This window comes from Hippichthys cyanospilos, chromosome 2, assembly GCF_059441005.1.
Source record: "Hippichthys cyanospilos isolate Australia breed blue-spotted pipefish chromosome 2, RoL_Hcya_1.0, whole genome shotgun sequence".
Taxonomy (NCBI): domain Eukaryota; kingdom Metazoa; phylum Chordata; class Actinopteri; order Syngnathiformes; family Syngnathidae; genus Hippichthys; species Hippichthys cyanospilos.
The window spans coordinates 34,701,957-34,724,706 of NC_142370.1; the positions used below are offsets into that span (position 1 = coordinate 34,701,957).

General features: G+C 43.0%; 1 protein-coding gene across 5 annotated transcripts; it reads left to right on the forward strand.

Annotated features, from left to right (window-relative positions):
* The first annotated feature begins 131 nt into the window (after positions 1-131).
* trim33 (tripartite motif containing 33) lies at positions 132-22,066 on the forward strand. Of its 5 annotated transcripts, none has more exons than XM_088407977.1 (21): positions 132-749; positions 6,251-6,369; positions 7,414-7,567; positions 8,448-8,580; positions 8,929-9,045; positions 9,406-9,520; positions 9,632-9,778; positions 10,538-10,655; positions 11,142-11,425; positions 11,897-12,091; positions 13,568-13,624; positions 13,855-14,055; positions 14,967-15,099; positions 15,223-15,286; positions 15,702-15,846; positions 16,901-17,181; positions 17,258-17,369; positions 17,452-17,526; positions 18,680-18,832; positions 20,490-20,540; positions 21,465-22,066. In XM_088407977.1, the coding sequence occupies exons 1-21, from the start codon at positions 206-208 to the stop codon at positions 21,702-21,704; spliced, it is 3,438 nt and encodes a 1,145-aa protein (XP_088264103.1). In that variant the 5' UTR covers positions 132-205; the 3' UTR covers positions 21,705-22,066. The 5 variants fall into 5 exon arrangements, with proteins under 5 accessions (XP_088264103.1, XP_088264106.1, XP_088264102.1 ...); XM_088407976.1 differs by having other exon boundaries at positions 134-749; positions 15,696-15,846; XM_088407979.1 differs by lacking the exon at positions 13,568-13,624 and having other exon boundaries at positions 137-749; positions 15,696-15,846.
* The last annotated feature ends 684 nt before the right edge of the window (positions 22,067-22,750 follow it).

The following is a 22,750-nucleotide window of genomic DNA, read 5'->3' on the forward strand; positions in this document are numbered from 1 at the left end:
GGAATGATGTCGGTGACATGAAGTGAAGACGACTCGAAACGTAATGCCGACGTAGGAACAGGTTTGTAATGTCATACATGGATGAAGAGCGTCAGAAAAAAACGGAAGCTCACGAGGCTCCCGCTGTGACGTCATGACGCACGGACGTAGTCGCTGTTTATGGAGAGTCACGTAGGACGTTCAGGCGGTTCAAAGAGGAAGGAAGATGGCGGATAACAAAGGCGTCGACAATATGGAACCGACGCCAAACCCGGAGCCTCCTCCTTCGGCGCAAGAAAACGTGCAGGCGGAGACCCATGCCGAAACGGCGCCTGCGGTCGCGGAAGGCGAAACGAAGGAAGCGGAAGAGATAGGGCCGCTCGCTGACGCTCACGAGGCGACCGCAGCCACCGGCGAAGGAGGCGCCGAGGTTAGCATTAGCGATGTTAGCGGCAGCGGCGCCGCTAGCCCGACGACGTACGCCGGCCCGACGGACCCCGAGCCGAGTCCCGCCGAAGCTCCGGCCGCCGTCGGCGGACCCTCGGCGGAGATGTCCCCACCTCCCACGGCCCCGGCAGCCGCACCGGCACTGACCCCCCTTAATTTATTGGATACTTGCGCAGTGTGTAAACAAAGTCTCCAGAGCCGAGAATGCGAACCAAAACTTCTACCTTGCCTGCACTCGTTTTGCCTGAAATGCATCCCGGAACCAGACAGGCAGGTCAGCGTACAGGTGCCTGGACCGCACGGGCAAACCAGCACACATATCGGTGAGTTCATCTTTTCTTTCGGCGAGCTTTTTTTTCCCGCATACTAATTAATGCTCGGGGCTGTTTTGATTCTTCGGCCGGCGAGTTGTTGACATGCTTGTCACACTGGTTGAGCTCTTGACCATACGTGTGTGGCAAGGGATGTTCACGGTAGCTACTGATCATCGACTGCTGTCCCGTCGGTTTGGGCAGAGATTTATCAGTGGTGTTCTAATGTGTTTCTTTCATTTTCTTTATTTAAATATATTTGCCAATCTCGGCACCGAAGCTAGAGAACAGGGATCTTATGTTGCCGCTGTCAGACCTGTCAAAAGTATATCGATTTGCTGTCAAATTAATCCGTTAATTTGAACCATTACATCTCAAGGACATATTTTTATTATTAGCCATTAGACATACAGTGTGCCCCGGTTTACGAACTCTGTTTTACGTGTTTTTCATCTTACGACGTGGACCGCACCGTTTTTTTTGCCCCCCCCCCCTTACGCACAAACCTTTCGTCTTACGAACAATCCAACATGCTGGTCAGTGTGTCCGCACTATTTTTTCGCTATGCTGCATCAACAAAAACAATTTTACTCGCATGTCGGAAATGCCGACATGCTATTGGTCAATTAAGGCTGTCACAGTCACTGTCTCAGTCACTGTCTCAATCACGGAGATGCCGATATGCTATTGGTCGATTAAGGTCACAGTCACGGTCTCAGTCACGGAGATGCCGATATGCGATTGGTCGATTAAGGTCACAGTGAAGGAATCTAGAAAAAGCTTCTTGCCTTAAACTAGTTCGTAGCGTGTTCGTTTTTGTTGAAAGATCGCCCGTACCACAACATAGTGAAACAATTGATTTAATCCAGACAGAGTGGGAAAGTACACGAGGCCTCGGGCCAGTCCTGCCACAGGTCGGAGCAGAAAATGGCAACGTTTCACCTTCAACATTCAGTTCTTATACCCTTTTGGGGCATCTAGTCCCACTGTGGAATGCAAGTGTGTGTGTGTGTGTGTGTGTGTGTGTGCGTGCACGTGCGTGCGTGCCTGTCGGTGTGTGCGTGCGTGGGGGTCTGTTTGCGTGGGGATGGTGTCTTCAAAAGTCTTTGTTCTGCCGGCCATTCTTTGAAGCGGGAGGAAGTCTGAGCACCATAAAACCCTGACTGATATCTTCACTTGAAGGCCACACCTAGCCTTTTGCCCATGGTGGAATGTTGGTCGGGGGATGCCATCTGTTCCTTTTGGAGGTGCCGACTTGTCTTTATTTCCCCTGGGCCAGGACCATATCTGCTTTATACTGACATTACGTCGTCTCAATCTTTATTAGAATAACACAGTTCCATGTACACACTATTTTATTGATATATTGAATTTGAAAAATATGAATTTCCTTCAACAGTCACGTTCTCAGTCACGGAGATGCGGATATGCTATTGGTCGGCGTCATGTCAATCACAGAAATGCCGTTATGCTATTGAAATAAATAAATTCTGCGCGTTCGTTTCTGCTCCCCTCCGCCTCCACCTACCACCAGCTCAAGTCACGTCGCCCCCGAAGGTAAATGTCATTTTTCCATTTGTATATTTGTTATTTAATTTAACTGTACAGTAGATTATGTCACTAATTTTTAGTATGTGTATAATGCCGTGATGTTTTTACCTAAGGTTTTTGCACGCGTTGCACGCATTCACTAGTTAACATAGGTTTTGATTGCCCATCATACGGACAGTTCGAGTTACGAGCCTAGCCGCTGAACGGATTAAGTTCGTAACACGGGGGCCCACTGTAATTCTAATTAGCTAAAGTTATTGGTTACTTTAGTACCTAATGTTGTCAAATGCTTTAGTACCTTTAATATTGAAAGTAATACTTTCTTCCTTTCAGTACCTAAAGTATTAATTACTTTAGTAATTAAGTCCCCTACGTATTCGACCATTTTAGTTCTTAATTATTTCCTGAATTCACCAGCCATTTTAAGACCATGCATTAGTCAAGCACTTGAAAAAAAAGCAAAAACAATTTAAGTTGCGGTACCTGTTGTTGATTGTCTGAACCAGGAGTCACTAACTGCAGGGCTATACAAATAGAATTTGAACTATCCAGCATGTTTTTGGTGCAAAATGTTGGTCTTTCAAACTTGTTTGATCTCAAATGAGTGTTGTGTAAGCATGCAAACGCACATGTGGACAAGTAATATTTATCAAAAAAGCTATGAGAGCTGTCACAACGACAGGAAATTGGTGATTAAATTAATCGACAACTATCTTAATAAACAATCGTTTAAAGATAACGTTTTACCTAAACAACTCCAGTGTTAATATTTCCAACTGTTGTTAATGGATTTTGCCAGTTTGCAACAGTTCACAGGGACATTTGACAATACCTGTATTTATCCTGTCAAATCCAAACATGATATTTATATTACAATATGAAATTGCATCATTACATGCAACAAAATTAAAATCTCCTGGTCACGTACAGGAGCTTTGAACACTCTTGATGGTGTTACAGAACTTGCTTCAGCTCATGAATACACTAAATTAAAATCTGAAGTGCACTCTTTACAGAAAGAAAGTCTGGCTATAACGATTGACTGAAATAGACTCGTTACAGAAAGAGACTCTGACTCTAATGATTGACTATACAGTGGACCCCCGTGTTACAGCGTCCCTGAGTTACGTTATTTTCATGTTGCGACGTGGAATACTGCGGTTTTTCATCCCCTCTTTATGGTAATTTCCTGGTTTTGTATGTTTTCTGATCAGATACATTTATATTATATATACACGTCGCTCTTACTATACTATTTTGGTACCAATTTTGAATATGTATGTACAATTTGGATGTTTTTACCTGGGGTTCTAAACGCATTAGCTTTTTAACATAGGTTTGGATCGCCCGCCATACGGTGAATTGGCCTTACGGGCCCAAACGCGGAACGGATTCATCTCGTAACACGGGGGCCCACTGTATTTGGATTAAAAACCGTCACCGGTGTATGGATCTCATGACAAATGACAATATTCACATTTTTTTATGAATTCCAACAAGCTAAAATATTACCATAGTACAACTATTAACCATAGACGTACAGTACAAAGGGTAATCTTATTCGAAGAATGCTTGTGTACGCTCAGCCAAAGTCTTCTTTGTCATTCGCTTTTCTTCTGGGCTTCTAATTTCTGATTTTTTTACATTTTTATTTTTTTCTGGGGTGGTGTAATTTGTAATAATCTCCGGACACCAAAAACCCCCCAAACTTTTCCGCCTTTTCTCCTCAGACTATTATTATTCAAAAGTTATGCATCCATCCATCCGCTTGATGCAAATATGGTTGAACAAGTTTGCCAGTCAAAGTTTGCCTGTCAGGTTACTCCTGATGGGCTGTTCCAAGACTTCATACATGTTCCATCCGGAAACGTATTAACAATGTGTTTTGTAATGTTGTGTGTAATATAGTTATCACTATTGAATATTTAAGTTGTGTTCTTTGCATAATTAACACTTCGCAGGACTCTCACAGTCTATATCTGAAAAGCGAAAATACAGTGGGCCCCCGGTTTACGAACTCCCTGTTTTACGTATTTTTCATCTTACAACGTGGACCGCTGCGTTTTTTTGTCCCCCCCCTTACGCACAAACCTTTCGTCTTACGAACCTTCCAACATGCCGGTCAGTGTGTCCGCACAGTTTTATTCGCTTTGCTGCATCAACAAAAACAACTTTTCTCGCATGTCACGGAAATGCCGATATGCTACTGGTCAATTAAGGCAGTCACAGTCACGGTCTCAGTCACGGTCTCAATCACGGAGATGCCGATATGCTATATTGGCTGGCGTCACGTCAATCACAGAAATGCCGAAATGCTATTGACCGAACACCCTCATCGAGCTGGTCGGTGTGTTGTGAAGACTTTGCAAACTTTATCTGTTAGACATGGCTTCTAAAATTGCAAGTGGCAGGAAAGGAAGAAGTAAGAGGATGATGACAAAAGAGACAAAGCAGGAGATAATAAAAAAAATGCGAAGGAGGCCCACGCATAGTTAACCTTGCTAGTGAGTATGGCCGTAACTGCTCGGCAGTCTTCTAAGGGCGAGACTTTCCTTGCCGGGGGACGGACCTCGGTCGACAACAAAATGGATTATGGATTAAAGAGAAGGAAATCGCCGGTGGTATGTTCTCGTTTAAGAAAAGTTCTCATTTAAGAAAAAATAAATACATTCTGTGGGTTTATCTCTGCTCTGCTCTGTGTGTTTTGTGATGAACTGCATTTCTTCGTTTTTAGATGAGGCAATTAACATTTTACCTTTGTGCTTGTACTTTCTGACCTGTGTTAGAAAAACCAACCTCTGCCCCCCCCCCCCCAAAGTTGGTGATTTAAAAAAAAAAAAAAAAAAAAGTTAATGATCACCTCTAACTGAGTCTCAGATTGTGAACATTACAGTTTGGTATTGGCTTCTTGTTCAGTGATCCCCGCAGCCTGAAAATTTCTGGGTCAATTCCACAGCTGATTAAAATGTTAGGGATTGTCTAAAAAGGATATGCATTATTATAATTTTTTTTTTAGTATATTGACGGATCAAGCGACCAATGAAAATACTTGTTAAAAACATGGCAGAAAAAGTTTTTTTTTTTTCTGTCTTAATTCATTCGCGCAGGAGAACATTAAGACTGGTGGGGTGTTAATCAGGACAAATCATTAAGTGGACCGCAATTATGTTTAAAAAAAAAAAAGATTTTTCTTGTATCAGCTGCTTTAAGATGAAAATTTCTCTCCAATTGGTGTGATATTTGTATCAATCCAGTTTAAGATAAGGTTTCAATGAAGTGTAGGTGTGATTTGAGTGCGCAGCGGAGGTTTTACGTTCCTGCGCCTGTGTGTGCATGTGCACGCGTGCACTTAGCCCTCAATCATTCCGAGACCCGAGCAGATGGCACTTCCACTAACTGGCTGTGGGCTGCTTGAACCGGTTCTGGCTGGCTCAAACCACCTCGTTCTGGTTATAGGCCGCTAAGATGACGATTCATTGGACTTTTTTTTTTTTATTTCTTTTTTTTTTGGCTTTTCCTTTCAAAATATCACATGATATTCATCTTGTGTATAAAATAAATGTCAGTTCTACCATTATAGTGGACCCATCATGATTTTATAATATGTGAATTTATTAATATAATTGATGATCCCAACTGAACTGATTTGATTTAACGCTGTAGATTTAATTACCAGTACTTATTAATGCTACCCGCGCATACCAATATTGAAACCTTATTAAACTTCCGTGAGGAGCCCGTGAAGGCCCCACAAAATAATATCTCTCAAGCAAATTACAACAAAAAGCAAAATCCGGAGCCTTGTGCGGCATTTTGTCCCTGCATCCGTACATCACAGTGGTTAAGAGGTTAGCATTATTATATGTAAAGTCATTGGAATTTCCGATTGATTAAAATGATCAAGCTTGACAAACGATAAGTTGACTTGAAACACATTGTTTTATTCTCTCTTCCGTTTTCAGTAAATGTCAGGCGATGCTCAGTGTGCCACCAGGACTACAAACAGAGCGATATTGTTGACAACTACTTTGTTAAAGATACCTCAGACGCGACCAGCACGTCCAATGAAAAGGCTGCACAGGTATGATGGATTAGCCATTGCTTAATCAGTTAGTTATGACACCTCTTTTAGACGCTTTGTAAAACTTGCGTGACGCCGCATTTCTGCAAAGATGTTTTGCCATTGGGCACTAAAGTGCGGCGGTAATGTGGCTGTCACTTGCAGATCATTCTAGAATGGATTATCCCTCCCATTCCTCCATTGATTATTTGTTATTGTTCCAATGCCCGTCGGAGTCAGGGCTGGGCAGTAAATCAAATGAATTCCACTGATTTGGCATTTCAAAAATCAAAGCTTTGAAAATGAGCTATATTGTGAAATTCACATTTTGCAACAGTGGCAGAATGCTGGATGGGTGCGTTACAAGACATGTTTTACAATTGTTAACAAGTCAATTGTCATTTAAAAGGGATAATCCACGTACCCATTTTAGCCGTAAAAGGTTAAAATGTTGTCTAATTAATTCGATAACTAAATAATTTTCCATGTACAATTAAGAGTTTTTACAAACACTTTTTTGCACTTGTTGTCAACCCAAAATGACCATACGTGCTCAAGGCTCAGGTATTGGCTTGTGAACGTCACATGACCAACAGATGAGCCATGGACGTTCCTCTTTTCCAGAGCACATGTCATTTCATTTTCAGTTGACAGCAACTAGAAAAGTGTGTTCATAAAGTTATTATTGTACATGAAAACAATTACCAAATTAATTATAAATAAATGTTAGCTTATTTCTGCCAAAACTAGCTAAATATGGGGGCTATCCCTTTAAGCAAGTTATGCACAAGCTTTTAACAGTTTTTTGTTTTTGTTTTTTTTGCAAAACAACAAAATGGTTAAAAGAAAAACAACAAAACAAAGCATTACTTAAGTTGGCAGAAATGCGTTTTGTTGGTTTGGGCCATCTTGCGCCCACTGCTGGCTGTCCATATATAATACAGCGTTTTGAAGGATTTAGAGGTCTGTGAACAGGGATGGGATTTTTTTTTTTTTTTCGAAGGACATTTAATCTATGAGGGCAGCTGTTTTTTTCTATGTCTGACCTGACTTTCTCTCTTCAAGGTATGCACGAGTTGTGAGGACAATGCTGGAACCATAGGCTTTTGCGTGGAGTGTGGCGAATGGTTGTGTAAGACCTGTGTGGAGGCCCACCAAAGGGTCAAAATAACCAAAGACCACAGGATTCGGACAAAGGAGGACGGCGACACCGCTTCTGGTACGGACTGCCAATAAATGCCGATTGAACGCGAACTGTTCCCACCTACATGGCTGATATATAATTCATTCACTGCCAGCCCAGTAATAATGGACTTTTGACGTCTATAGCCATTAATGGGAGTGAATGAATTAAATGTGCATCCATGAAATGGCTGATGAAGTCATGGCTGTCTAATTTATTTACACCAAGTAATACAATTTTATTGTTGGATATATGCCAGCGACATGTATTGAGTAATGACAGAGAATAATTAACTAATTCACTGGCAGCAGAGAAAACATGGAATCTTTGGCGTCTATAGCCATCATTGACCGCGAATTAGTCAATTTGATCATTAGTAGGGATGCAACATCATAAAAAAAAAAAAATCAGTATTGATATCCACACTGTATGGAGTCCCTCTGGTGCCAAGGTATAAAAAAAATATATATATTTGCACTAATCCATGCCTTCAGTTTAGTAATTCGTTTGATCAATTTACTACACCGTGCGCTCAGTTTAGTCATCCGTTTGCTCATTTTACTAAACCGTGCGCTCAGTTTAGTCTTCAGTTTGCTCAGTTTACTAAACCGTGTGCCCGGTTTACTGTAAAAGCTGTATTGAAGGGAGGTGTTCACTGGGCGATGACAGGCAGCGTTTGGAGCGAGTGTGGAAGAAACGGGTGTTGGCCGTTCCGCTCCCCAAGAAGTACGAGTTCTGTGTTTCCCTCCCGTTTCATGAAAAGCGTTTGGAACACCTCACGCGGAACACGCTAAGTTAACTAATACCTTGTTTCATGTTAGGAACACAAAAAGGGGTTGACGGTTTGTATGGAAAAGAATTTCCAACATTTCTATCAGCAGTTCATTCACCGGTGTCTTCTCCACTGTGTTCTTAGAGTCTGCGAGTACGTCCGGACAGAGGCCCGTTTTTTGCCCCATCCACAAGCAAGAGCCACTCAAGCTTTTCTGCGAGACCTGTGACACGTTGACCTGCCGGGACTGCCAGCTGCTTGAGCACAAAGAGCATAGGTGATCATTCACGTCATATATTAACTATTTAATTCGAATGATATCTCCCCTCCCCGACCTCGGATTGAAATCGAAGCTAAAAGTCGTGAATGTGGTAGGTGTGTACAGTATTTCCTCTTGCACGGGTGGCACGAGGGCTTGGTATCCTCATCCGGGCCTCCCAGTCATTTTTATCTGCTACGGCGGGGCCGGTGTGCGAGCGCAGAATAAGCCATATTGGTTTTTGAATAATCAATAGTGTAGATATGCATTAAAAAATGCACGAATATAGCACACATACAGTTGAAAAGACGAGTGATGTATATGTACTGTACTGTATTTTCCCATATCACCCATCCCTATTTTCAGGTATCAGTTCCTGGAGGAAGCTTTTCTTAACCACAAAGGTATCATTGAATCATCCATGGCCAAATTACAGGACAAGAAAAACTATGTCCATTACTCAGTGTCTCAAGTACAAAACAGGTGAGTGAATCGAGCTCTTTCAAGCCCCTATTTCGCTGTGAGGGGCCAAAATGGGCGAGTGCCGCCCAACGTAGCGCCTCTTTTCATCTCATGGGTGTTCGCCACATGTTTGTCAACACTTACAGTCATGTTTTTTTCCCCTGCTCTTGTAACAAATTTCTTTGCGACAAGAGCGGTCCAGGCAAATGTCGACGATGATGAACGCACCCCGATGAGATGAAAAGCCCCGCTATGTTCACGTGCACTCGTCAACGTTCGATCCTCAGTGGGATAGGGGCTAAATGCTTTCTATCGCCGTGCGTTTGTCAAGAATGATAGGCTTAACCGTGTTCTTTTCCTGCGTGCACCTTTTAAATCCAGGTTAAAAGAACTGACTGAATCCCATAAGAAGGTTGAACACGAGATCAAGATTGCAGTGTTTACTCTGATAAATGAGATTAACAAAAAGGGCAAGGCTTTTCTCCAACAGTTGGAGGTAAGGATTTATCTAATAAGGGCTTCTTTGTTGTTTTTGCATCAAAATGTGGCTCTCTTGGTCCTGCCGCTTTAATTCTTTCATTCTCTGATGGAATATTCGTGTTTCCAGACTGTGACCAAAGAGCGCAGTGCTCGGTTGATGGCCCAGCATAAGGATACCTCCCAGCTCGCCCAGCAGATCAACCACGTTCTCAACTTCTGCAAATGGGCCATCTCCACCGGTAGCAGCACAGCACTGCTTTACAGCAAGAGGCCGGTATGTTTTCTCAACGCCATGCTTATGTGCCTGTGCCTACTCAAAAGAACTCATAGGAGAGCATTGGCCAAGTATCTCCATTTATGAGTTTGTTCGGTTAAACGATCAGAATCATGCAAAAGTGACTGCTTTTACATGTGATGGTTGGACTTCCAGAGTGAGTCCTGGGCGATACATCCAAACCGTGACCTCGGTTTACTTTAAATGCTGTGTTGAAGGGAGGCGTCCCGAGGCGATGACGCGTGAACGAGGCGACGAAGGGGGCGTTTGTAGTGTGTGGAATAAACTGTTGTCGCCTGGTCCACTCTCCAAGAAGTACAGGTTCTGCGTTTCCTTCCCGTTTAAGTATTTGGAACACCTCACGCAGGACACGCTCTATTACCAATTCCTAAGTCAAGATGGAAGGACAGGGGCAAATTTGGACTTTGGCGATCAATAAATCTCAATCAAAAACATTGTCCAACGATGGCTATATCCCTCAACGACAACGCGGACTAATTTTGACAAATGCAAAAACAACATTTGTAAAATATTTAAATCGTCACCTTTGAAAACATTGTCTGAACACGGATTAGTGCAATTTTTTCTTTCATACCGCCAGAGGGCCTCTGGACGATTGAGCTTTATTTTATGTTATTATTTATTTATTTAATAAATTAGGTCTGTCCCTGTTGCAGAGAAATTGTGCATTGGCCAAGGAAGAAACTTGAGTGAGATTCTGGAGTCGGGTCAACGGATGGTCTCTGTGTATATTTACAGATTCTGTTCCAGCTTCGCCAGCTCTTTAAAGCCAGACTCGAGCCAGTGCCTGTGTCCAATGGAGAAGTGCGTTTTTTTTGTGACCCTACCTTCTGGGCCAACAATGTGCTAAATCTAGGTATGGGCCATGTTTTGCACATAATGGCAGAAATGCGCACGTTTCACTTGTGATTGTGATACTTAATTTTCCTTATGCCAAAAGCACGAACGCAAAGCTCTTGGGTTATAATTAGAGCGTGAACCCCTTTTAGGTTTTGCATGCCATAGCCCTTTATTGTTTCCAGCAATCTGTTGACTTGGCCTGTTCATACGATACTGGCAGAGCCGGTCCCAAACAGTAGCTCAGAATGAAAATGCATTGTATTACTTTAGCCCGATGTAATAGTCGCAATATTTATGGTCCTTACTGTTGGGAGAATATGGGTTGTTACCCCCCTGCCACAGTGTTGTAATTGATATTTCTGGAATTGAGAGGACAATTTTAGGTTAGACACCAGCTCTAATGATTTCTAAAATATCAACACGGTTGCCCATTAGTTTGATAAAAGGCTACTTGTCGATGTATCAATTTTGGCAGCTCTAAAGCCAGCCCCCCCAATTCTAGGTAATCTGGTGATTGAGAAGCCACCGGCACCTACGCAGGCACCCAATATGATGGCCGTGAGCGGCGGTCCCATTTCGCCAGGCCAAGGTCAACATGGCAAAAATCAAGGACAGATCAGTCTGGCTCAGCTTCGTTTGCAGCACATGCAGCACGCGGCCTTGGCACAGAAGCACCAACATATCCAGCAGCAACACCAGCAGCAGATGCAGAAACAGCTGCGCCTGCCTTCCCAAATGTCCCAACAACATACCAGACAGACTGTCCCGCCCATGGTTCAGCAGCAGGTAATTTCAAGTGTCGCTCTGATGAGAAGCCATCATAATGCCATACCGGAGAAAGCACCTTCTACAGAACTTATTCATATCGATGTTCATCAACGTATGGAAGATGGCACAATTATTACCCGTGGCTTCAAACTGTCGCTGTGTGTTTTCCGTTTTTAGAAAACAACATGAGAATTTTGACGTACTGGCTGACATAACTTTATCTCCGGCATGTAACTGCTGTTGTCGTCTTCGAACCGCTCTATAGCCTTTCCTCAGCTCCGCTCTCCGACCTATCGAATGGCACCCTTTGCTGTTAGAAAATAGTGTTTTGGCAAATTGGGATTATATCGCAAATGCCATTTAGTGTTCGGTCCTACTTCGCGGGCACCTGACAGGTCCGGATTTAAGCCGTAGTTGCACCATTTCTCACCGCATGGCAGACATTGCTCGAGTTTCTAACTTTTGGTTGGTGCATGACTTTCTGACCAGCCTCCCAGGCTCATCAGTATGCCGCAGCACCCAAGAGGGCAAATAGTCTTAAACGGTGGGCCTGTTCCCTCCATGTACTCCTCATCCCACCATATGCGTCTACCGGGCCCGCCGCAGGGCAGGATACCCACAGCTCAGCCGAGGCACAACGGACAACAGTATCCCACCATGATGCAGCCTCATCTACAGCGACAGGTAATGCCCACGTTCGCTCGCAGGCACACCAATCTGTTTTGCGTCTTGTGACACCATAAATGATCTCCTCACATGAGCTTTTTTTTTTTTTTTTAAGTGTTCCCCAACTATATTGCCGTTTATCATTAACGCCTTGCTATATTTCCTTTAAATGATGATCTTTATTGGGTTTGTTTGACGAATATTGCACGGGAAGCTCCTTCACCGAGCTTCCTGACACTCCTTTAAGTTATTAATCATCACATTCCAATGTTGGCGAGAAGGCCTTTTTTTTTTTTTTTTTTAATAATAAGTACAATTATTACCAAAGGTGTGGGACAGGCAATTATGAACAGGAAAAGACCGCAAACCCACTAAGATCTCGTTACCTAGAGTTTTTGTTTTTAATTGAGAGATTAAATAATCTGTAATTAAATTGATTATTATTCATTATTATTTTTAATAACACCTCAAATTTCTGAAAAAAAATCTCAAGGCCTTTTTAAGAGTATTAAATGCTAGTCCCAAGTCCTGGATATAGGGTAAATGGGGCTGTTTTTTTTGTTTGTTTTGTTTTTGTTTTGCCAGTGGTTGAGTAATGAGAACATAACATTAAAATATCTTCCAACCAGTCTGTCGCAGACTTGATCAAACATTTAGCGTTATGGAGTTTAGTTTGGCAAAGAGCTGTGCTACGCCTCGCTACATTAGCTCCTTTGTTCTTCCCGTTTGCTGTGGCCGCACTCGTACCTGGGTGCTTTGCATTTACGTGGTAGGCTAAACCTGAGCTGCATCTGTGGTAAGCAAACTTCTTACAAAGAATGCATATCACTCAGCCTTTAACAAAGGTGCCGTCGGGCATTTTTTTTTTTCAGTTAAATTCACCGTTCATGAAACGCACAGTGCACCTCTCCCATGCTCTTTGATTTTCACACTCTCCTTCTGTTCCTGAACTTGTAACCCGCAACAGCAGCCTTTTAGGTTATGACAAACGCAATGACAGCCAATCAGTGTCTACTTCACAGGGTGATTGACTTTTCAAGACAAAAACAGATGTAATCGGCATACTTAAAGCAAGTTAAGAATGAGATTCGTGTGTCACACAATTCTAGAAATTGAAAGTTTTAAGTTTTTGAAGGTGTAGTTTGTGTCTCGTACATCCGGCTTGAATGTAACACAGCATTTCGAAAAAGACCATCATACCAACAGTCAAACATAGTTTTGGTAGTGTGATTGTTCAGGGGCTATTTTGCTGCATTGGAACCGGGATGACTCACTGTAATTGATGGCAACATGAATTCTGCTCTCGACCCTAAGATTGATGTAATTTACTTTAGGTTCAGTAATAGTCAATATCTGTCTTCGTAGAACAAAACAGGCAAATATTAGATGCGCACCAATCAGTAAGCGGAATAAAACTGCACACTCACCTCCTGCATGTAAGATTCGGACAGCGAAACCTCCACTATACCCCGCCATGTTTGTTTCTGTGTCCAGATGTCGTTAGAATCTGAGATGAGCCACCAAAGGTTTCGTTTCTTACTGCAATCTGGGGTTTGGTACCTTTTTCCTACTTTGTCATTCGTGCGTTTTGTGTAGCATGTTTGTCATCCAAATGCATGCTTGGCAACTGCCTTCACACAGCAAAAAGTTGTATTTAATTCTACATATTTCTATATATTTCAAGTACACTCAGATGAGTGACCTGCTCTCTTGTTTTCCCAACATGTCTCTTCCCCTTTGTCTCCCGTATCCTCCCTGAATCCTTTTTGGTTTTGATTCAGCATTCCAACCCAGGCCACGCAGGCCCTTTCCCAGTGGCGTCGGCCCACAATGCAAACCCCACGAGTCCCACCAGCGCCAGCATGGCGGGAGCGCACGCTCACAGAGGCCCCGCTAACCCCGTCATCAGTCCCATTGAGCTCATCCCCTCAGTCACCAACCCAGAGAACTTGCCCTGTCTCCCGGAGATCCCTCCCATTCAGGTGTGCATATTACTGTTGCTTTGTTCTGTTTCTGTTTGTTTTTTTTTTCCCCCAAGCAATGTGGGAAATAGTCTTAATTTCATTTTTCTCACCCAATTGGATTTTTTTTCATTGCGTGTTTTTCATGTATTCTTCATACATACAGAGGGAATGACCTGATCTTCATTCAAAAATAAATTCAATTTAGTAATAAATCACACAAAATAAATGCAGACTACACTGGTGATGTAAAAAATTGTGGCTACTGCGCCTGATTAAGAAATGTGCTCGTAATATCCTGAGTTATTTTAACATGTGACCCAGCCGGCAAGGTAATCGATGGGGCTGGTTCAGGTACATTTTTACAGGTTTGTTTTTTTCCAAATTTACCTGTCGACAGAATTGGAGTGCTGCCATTTCAAAGGATTTGACTGGAGTCGCAAGACGATGCGTTTCGACCAATCATATTGCAACCTTTGCAATTAGCAATTTCAGTCTACTTTGCGAATACAATCAATTTTTCAGCCCTGCTAATAATGTCTGTATCATTAATTGGCATTTTTGTTGAAAATAGGGGCCCCTTGCTCTTCACTCAGCTTCTCTCAATTAACGGCTCGTTGTCAACTTCAATAAATATCCGCCTTACCACATTTCATTTTTTTTTTTTTTTCTTAATATACCTCCCCCGAAAGATTAAAAATGAACAATCAACAGGTAAGCAGTCACATTAATGGTTGAAGTAGTTTTGAAAGGATTTATTTTGGCACAAAATCCTTTGATTAAAGATGGAGTGTGTCACCTTTGAGTGCAACATGTTAAACATCGCCTTTTGAATTATAATGATCTCTGCCAGGTTGCGCTCCCTTTACTGTTTCGGCTGCATTTATGTAGCGCGTCAACAAAATGTAACGCGTGTACATTTGTTTCCATAGCTGGAGGACGCGGGTTCCAGCAACCTTGGCCACCTCCTCACTCGCTACATCACAGCCAACACACAACAGCATTCGGGTTCGGTGGACTTGAATCCCTCACCTGGACTATCTATACACTCGCCTGGATCCTCAGGTAATGAGACACCATCGACTCAAATGACTTAATAATAGTATTTCTTACACTAGTTACACAACTCTGACTTTACTTATATGCTGCTTATAAACAGTTTTTACATTACGCCATTTGTATCTGCAGGTCTTTCCAACGCACACACTCCAGCACGACCCTCCAGCACATCCAGCACAGGCAGTAGAGGCAGGTGAGATGGCACCGCAGTGTTCATTCATTTTGAAAATGTACAATCAATTTGGACTGGGACGCGCAAAATCCCTCAACTCTTTGCCAATAGGAGAGTTTTTGGCAGAGTGATTTCAGAGTGCTTAATCAATAGACCAGGGAAAAGCTTCCAATTACTTCCCGGTTGGTTGCTAGGCAAGCATTTACAAATATGGGCAAGTAAAACTCGTGTGAAAAGGCCTCAATGATCTAAATGCTATTGTTTGCTTTTATATAACGACATGAAATTTAAATACATAGTGGTGCCCTCAGCATTTATTTTGTCTTTTAAAATGGCTTTTTACCTGCTCTAGGAAATCAAGTTTTGATGATCTCCTCACTTGGTTTGTTGTAATTGAAGGAAGTTTGTTCTCTCCTGTCCCCCTCTCAAGTTGTAGCTCTGCGGGGAGGACGGCCGCAGCTGCCGGTGCTTTGGACGCTCTTCGGGTCAAACAGGAACCTGGTTCAGATGACGGTTATGGGTGTCCGAGTTCTTCCTCGAAATTGGATCGAGCTCAAGACTCGGGGAGGAGTGCCTGCATGGTACGCAAAAAGGCAACCCATAGTTGTAATTGCTCTGCTTTCTGGGGACTGCTGCCGTCTCCTTCCTTGTTCGCACACAGGAGACGATCATGTAAAGGTTAAGATGTCTCCAGCCGACTCGATAAAAAGTGCATCGTTACTAATTACGGTCTTTTGGCATATACATACAAACTTGAAACACAGATGCTGCGCAACTTAGGGTATTAATGGTGAAAATGAAGAGAAAAAACGACTGCTTCCAGCGCATTCAACGTTATGCTGGCGAGGCATTCGCTGACCGCTCACAATGTGAGAAATCTGAAATACGCTTAAGGCGCAACAGATGCTTAACTTACGGAAATGAACACAAGAATATAGGGAGAGTTCACAAAAGATTAAATTTTGTTTTGCTTTAGTTTTTCCATTGTTTCCAAAGAGTTGTATACATGGTAACATAGAAACTACCAGACTTTGATCCCGAAATTATTACCATAACACAATTATGTTTGGTTATTTTGGAATAATTGCTTTTAAAAAATGCTCCACATGGCTAGAGGCAGTAAACAACTTTGTGTCGATCAAATCAAATCACAAATCAAATTGAATTTGTATAGCCCTGAATCACCGAAGTCTCAAAGGGCTTCACGGGTGAAAAGGGGTCATGTCGAGACTTCTTTTGCAAAAAAGAAGTTATACAGAGATTTCTTTTGGTCATAACTACACAACAGCATCCCCTGCTCAAAGCTCCCAGAAGGGGAAGGAAAAACTCCAATTTGGGAAAAATCAGAAACCTTCAGAAGGGACCACAGGTGGGAGGCTCTTCCAGGCTCAACGGGTTGAAGTGGATGCTGCGTGTACCAAATACAGATACACAATCCGGATTACAGAAAACATAGAGCGCAATGAGCTGCGCAGTGTCGATCCCGAAACAAAGTCTCCTATTACTCGCTCAATACGTTGCGGCACCTGTTTCAACAGATCTAGAAACGCATTTTAAGAATCATTCGGTTTGCCGCCCATTTTTTTGCGTCGCGTACAATAATGAGCCCGTACTCTTGCCTTTTTCCTCTTCCAGATGAGCAGTCCTATAAACAGCTCAAGGGAGAATATTAAATTGGAGCTCCAGTCCGAGATCTCTTGCTCTGGGCTCAACGGCTCCAGTACGCGGCTAACCAACGGATGCGCGGGCAAGGGGCAGGCGGCGACCGGGACGGCCAATCCAGACGGGAAGGAGGATGACCCCAACGAAGACTGGTGCGCCGTTTGCATCAACGGCGGCGATTTGCTCTGCTGTGACCGCTGTCCCAAAGTGTTCCACATGAAATGCCACGTGCCCACCATCCAAATCTTCCCCAAGTGAGTGTAGAGAAAGAAAACCGCCCGAGTGAATTCCGACTACGTTCTACTGACGTTTTTTGCACATTTTTCTCAGGGGGGATTTTCTGTGCACTTTTTGCCGGAGTATTTCCAATCCCGAAATAAAGTACTGTGACGACAGTAAGAAAGTCAGCGGAGAGAATGTCCTTCATCCTGAGGACCAGCGGGTGAGTGCAGCTAGCGGCCGCGCACCGGGCTTGCTCGTCGCCAACGCCCGCCAAAGTCATTCCTCTTCTCGCCTCTCTGCAGAAATGCGAGCGCCTCCTACTCTATATCTTCTGTCATGAGCTGAGCGTGGGCTTCCGGGAACCCGTCCCCAGCTCTGTGAGTCCACGTACAGTACGATTGACTACACATGGAAAACTGAAGCCTCGTCAAGCGCTCGGGATGTTTATTTTCGGACTCTCAAGTATTCATTAAATATTCATTAAATATTCATTAATAATGAAGTTAGTTCTGTTTGATAACTGATCTTCTATGATCCAAAATAGGACGCTTTATGTTGATTATTTTACAAATGTGAAATTTGAAAGATCCTAACGTTTAAGTCACTGAGTACATGATTTAAGTCTTTTTATTTTATTTTTTATTTTTTTAACCCAAAAAGGCTTTGCTTTGGTTAAGGGGTACTTTAAAACCATATTTCACTGGGGATACATCATTGAAAAAGGCTGAGAGCCACTTCTCTATAACTCTAAAGACAATGGTGCGCCTTATAATTCCGTGCGCCTTATATGTGGATTCGTAGAGGGGGAATGAAGTGATAAAGTAAGCTTCACCACTTTCTTTTGTGTGTTTACAGTTGAACAAGGTTGCTCATATTGAGTTATTATGCTATTTAGAGTTTAGAGTTATTATTGTTATTACTTTGAGTATTACTATATTGTGATTGAAAAGGTTTTAAAATGTCATTGATTGAGGGTGTGCCTTATCTGGTGCGCCTTATATGTGGAAAAGGTTTGAAAATATGTCATTAATTGAGGGTGCGCCTTATAGTGTGGAAAATACAGTGCATTGAAGTATTATTAACAACTTTGGAGTAGGCAAAAAAAAAGGGGGGGGGGGGGGTGATCAAATTGGCCGATCCTCAAGGCTGCAGTGTCGGAATCATAAACAGGATAAGGAGACAGGGGTCAATCTATCCCTAATTTTAACGTCGTTAACTGTCAACACACAAAAAAAGTGAAAATAGTCAAACAGTAACAATATAATTAAGATGTGTCCTATTCCCTTCTCACGTTATTCTTTCGTTAGTTCCAAGGTATGCTGAGGGCTCTCTCAAAAATGCACTTCATCTTTCGTGATAGCTGTTTCGCTCAAAATCCTGGTCAGATCCCAAATTGTGCCACCTCATTTGCTTGCGTCGCCGGTGCGACACACGTCGTCTTCAACGGAGCGGAATCGAAGTTTAAAACCGCTTCTGTCCATCCAAACTCGAGCCGCTGCCAACGTTTCTCCGTTTTGCTTTTTACTGCAGGTGCCAAACTACTACAAAATCATCAAGCACCCTATGGACCTGAAGAAAGTCAAGAAAAAGCTGCAGCTCCACATCCCCCAGTATTACACGTCGGTCCAGGAGTTTGTGTGGGACATGCGCATGATCTTCCTCAACTGCGCAAAGTACAACGAGGTGCGCAAGCATGACTTTTCTCGCCTGCCGGGTGTGCATGTGCATGCAGGTGTGGGTTCACGCTAACGCAAAATATAGCTTCCAATCAGAGTAGCAAAGGGAGAAAATTCAGAAACACAAAACAGAATTAGGGAGAAAGCGTGGAACGGACGGCGACGATTTCGGAAACTTGCAATTATTCGATTCCGTCCCCAAATGGCACTTTTACCGAATCCCTTTTTTAACCTTTGCGTTAGAGCTGGGCGATATGCAAACATATCAAAATGCAATCTCCGTTTTCACCGGCCATTCTAGACCGTTACGATTTTAGTCGATATTAGGTGAGGTAGTAAACCCAACAAACATTTGTCTGTTTTACAGAATAAATCCTGCATAAAATCTGTACACAAAGATAACACAAAGATACGCTGACTTCAAATCGGATTTAATGTCAACATCCGTAGCTTGTGCATGATTTGCTTAAATCTCACATTTCAATTGTACGTGGCTTTCATGAGTCGAGCTTGTCAAGCAAAAGTCACATGTAAGGATGCAGCCAATCAAAAGGCCCCTCACAATTACCGCTCTGTATGCATTCAGGCGTGCGTAGAAATCACCGGACGCATTTGCAGATGAGCGTGACACGTGTGTGACTCTCATTACGCATTCGTGGATTCACGTTACACATTTGTCACTTCGCTCAAACGTTTGCGGATTCACGTTACACATTTGTGACTTCGCTCAAACATTTGCGGATTCACGTTACACATTTATGAATGTGGATTATGGCTCCTTTTGACATATTTGTAGATTGAAATATGATGCAACAATGGCCACGTAAAAGCTTAATAAAAAAGCCTCCCCCGGATTAATAGTTACCAAAGACTCACAAGAAGAGGCGTTCTAATGACTCGGTTCGTTTGTAAACGTCATATCACTAATACCGTAATTCCCCCAATATAAGACGCACCTGTGTATATGACCCACCCTGATTGGGGGGTCAAATTCTGGTATTTTCCGATGATCCTTAATAAGACACGCCAACACTTTGGCAACAATGTAAAAATGATACAAAACAGCATACATCTCATCTTTTGCAAATTCTTAATGTTTTCTTGCGCTCATATCCTTAAGTTATATATCTGTTGCGCGTTAAGTTCAGATTCCCCACATTTTGTGCGGTCAGTGAACGCCTCGCCATTGTCACGTTAATGCGCTCAAAGAAGTTATTTTTCCTTCATGTTGCCATAGCTAGCCCAAATTGCGCCAAGTTTACGATAGCGCGTATATGCCAAAAGATTGAGAAACCAGTCAAATGGAATAGCTTTCCGAGTGCTCTAACCAGTGCTGAAATGATTCATTAGAGCTTGATGTTTATAGAAGAGGGGTGAGAAAGGTACGGATTCTCACAAACGGCCAACGTATGGGGGGCCGGTCCCCCCAAATCCCGATTTCGTCCTAGCCGACCCGGATGCGGCGGGCGGCCGTTGGTAGCAAACGCCTCGGACGCTCTCCTCACGCGGGATCCTTTCTTGTGCGGATGCTACCGAGTCAGCCCGGACACGGTGGCCCAAGCGCGGACCCGCAATCCGTCCTTACGTAGCTCGCGTGCCCGCGCCGTCAGCTCTTTTCTCCCCGTGCTACTTGACTGTGTTGTAATGTTATTGCCCCTTTTTAGATGTCTCGAATAATCCAAGTTTATGCTGAGGAGAAAGCGATTAATACGCAGGTAAGATGTTTGAAATGGAGCACGGATGTCCGTCCCTTCCCGCTGAGGCTTGACCAAATATTTTGGATACGGATTTGTTCGGTTCGCTTGCATTTTTTTGAAAACATGCTCTATTTGGTTCGGCTCAGGGGCCACATTCACTCAGCTTGATCTCAAGCGGGTCATTTGACAGCCCTGATAAAAAATAAATAACTCTTCCAAAAATCCCCTTTCTTGAATTAGCCGAAAATATGATAGCACTAACTTGTAGCTTGTCATCAACAGCTGCCGTAGTCCCAATGAAGAATTAACGTGCTTCAAATTACCTTTTGCATCTCACGCAAAACTTTTCATGAATATGTCACCAGCTTGTATTCAATTGCACACATTGCAGTTATTTCTTCATACGTGGATGTTTTTCAATACATTTTATGAAAAAAATATATATATATATATATTTGTATATGTATGTATGTATGTATGTGTGTGTGTGTGTGTGTGTATGCATGAATAGGAGGGTCTAAAATAATTACTTAAAATCATAATGTTCCAGAATGATTGAGGGAAATTGAGATTAATTTACTTATTTATTTATTGCCATGTTGCCCAGCCCTGAATAGCAGCAGAGGGAGATGATGCAGCAAGGTTGCCGGTTGATTACCCAGGGATCCAAACTCCAGCTTGAAAAAAAAAAAAAAAGGGCCTAGTGCCACCTAGGGTCGGCTGACTATATAAGGCGCACGCAAAGACAGCAGCGGCCGAGTGGCAGCAATGTTTCCTGGAGCCACAGCGGGTCGGGACGCGGCGATATGCGGCGGCGGCGGCAAAATGTCCGTGTTCCGTACGGCAAGGTTGAGCCGGGGCCACCCCGCGGGCGCACCTTAAACACGCCTAATTTGCCTCCTCCTCTCCAACCCGCCCTCCACCCGTCTCCTTCCCCGGCAGGACGGATCGGAGATGGCCGTCTCCGGCAAGGCGGTCGCCGTCTACTTTGAGGAGAAGCTGCGAGAGATCTACCCGGGACAGATCTTCCCCGAAGCGCCCGAAGGGGAAGCGGCGGACGCCAACCCCAGGAAGGAGGCGGACGAGAGGGAGGGCGAGGAAACGGAGGACTCCGACGACGACGTCGTTCAGCCGCGACGTAAACGCTTAAAAACGGAGGACAAAATATTACACATCAAATGAGAAGAAAAGCTGCGCTCTCTTGCCTGTTTCATAAACATTTCACGGCTTGCCTCGTCACGTTTTCAACTTGGATTTGTTTTACCCTTGCAAAGGACTTTTTTCTTTAGGTCAGGCGTTTTCATTTGTATATATGCTGTGAACATTTCTTTATTAAAAAAAAAAACATTCCCTGATCTAAGCGTTATAAATAACTACAGTATGTTTTCGTTTTGTTTTTTTTTATTTTAAACTTGGAATCGACGGTGTTTACTTGAGGAATTTGTGTGTATAAGAAAATCTAGCCCTATGAAGGTATTACTGCAGAATTCATGACTGAGGTGCATCGTGAACTGAAAATATATTAAAGGAAATATATGTTGTGATTTGGGGGCTTGTGAATACATACATTCCTTTTTTGTTTTTTTAATATTTTTTTTCTTAACGTTGTTAATATATAAAGATTCAGTCGTATAACTGTACCCAAGACCGACTTTAAATGATTTTACTGCGAAACCCGGTGTTTATGCTTGACGTATTGATGACGTCAAATGGAAGCGTCGCGCGCAAACCCGGAAATCAAGCAATGGCGCTCGGTTTGAAAGAGGACGCCAAGCGGATGTCGAAAATGTTGACTGAAGATTATGTCTTCAAATATGTTTTTTGTTTTTTTTTGGGGGGGGAGGGGGGGGGGGGGGTTCACCCAGGACCACCGCGGCGAAAATTCCGCAGTGAAAAGAGCGGAGAGCAGGACATGGACAAACTGGTGAGTTCCACGCAGTTGTATGTCAAAAATCCTCTTACATGATGTAGTAAAACAATGATGTGGTCATCTGGACATTAGTTTTATTGTTCAATAGACTAAAAGAATTCCTCTAACTTGTGGGGCAGAAAAAAAATTGAAGACAAAAAACGAGACAAATAATTACAACGAATTACAAAACGTCATTTCTACTTGTACTGCAGTGTTTTTTTTTTTATCAAAAGTTACTCCAAGTTACCTTAAAATAATGGACTTGTTGAACAAAATACTGTATCAAAACTTTCCTACTGTTCATCTATGTGTAAAT

Coding starts and splice junctions, on each gene's coding strand:
- trim33 (XM_088407976.1), top strand. CDS start 206: ATGGCGGATAACAAAGGCGTCGACAATATGGAACCGACGCCAAACCCG. Junction 8,581..8,928: donor CTTGAGCACAAAGAGCATAG/GTGATCATTCAC, acceptor CCCTATTTTCAG/GTATCAGTTCCTGGAGGAAG. Junction 13,625..13,854: donor GTTTCTTACTGCAATCTGGG/GTTTGGTACCTT, acceptor GTTTTGATTCAG/CATTCCAACCCAGGCCACGC.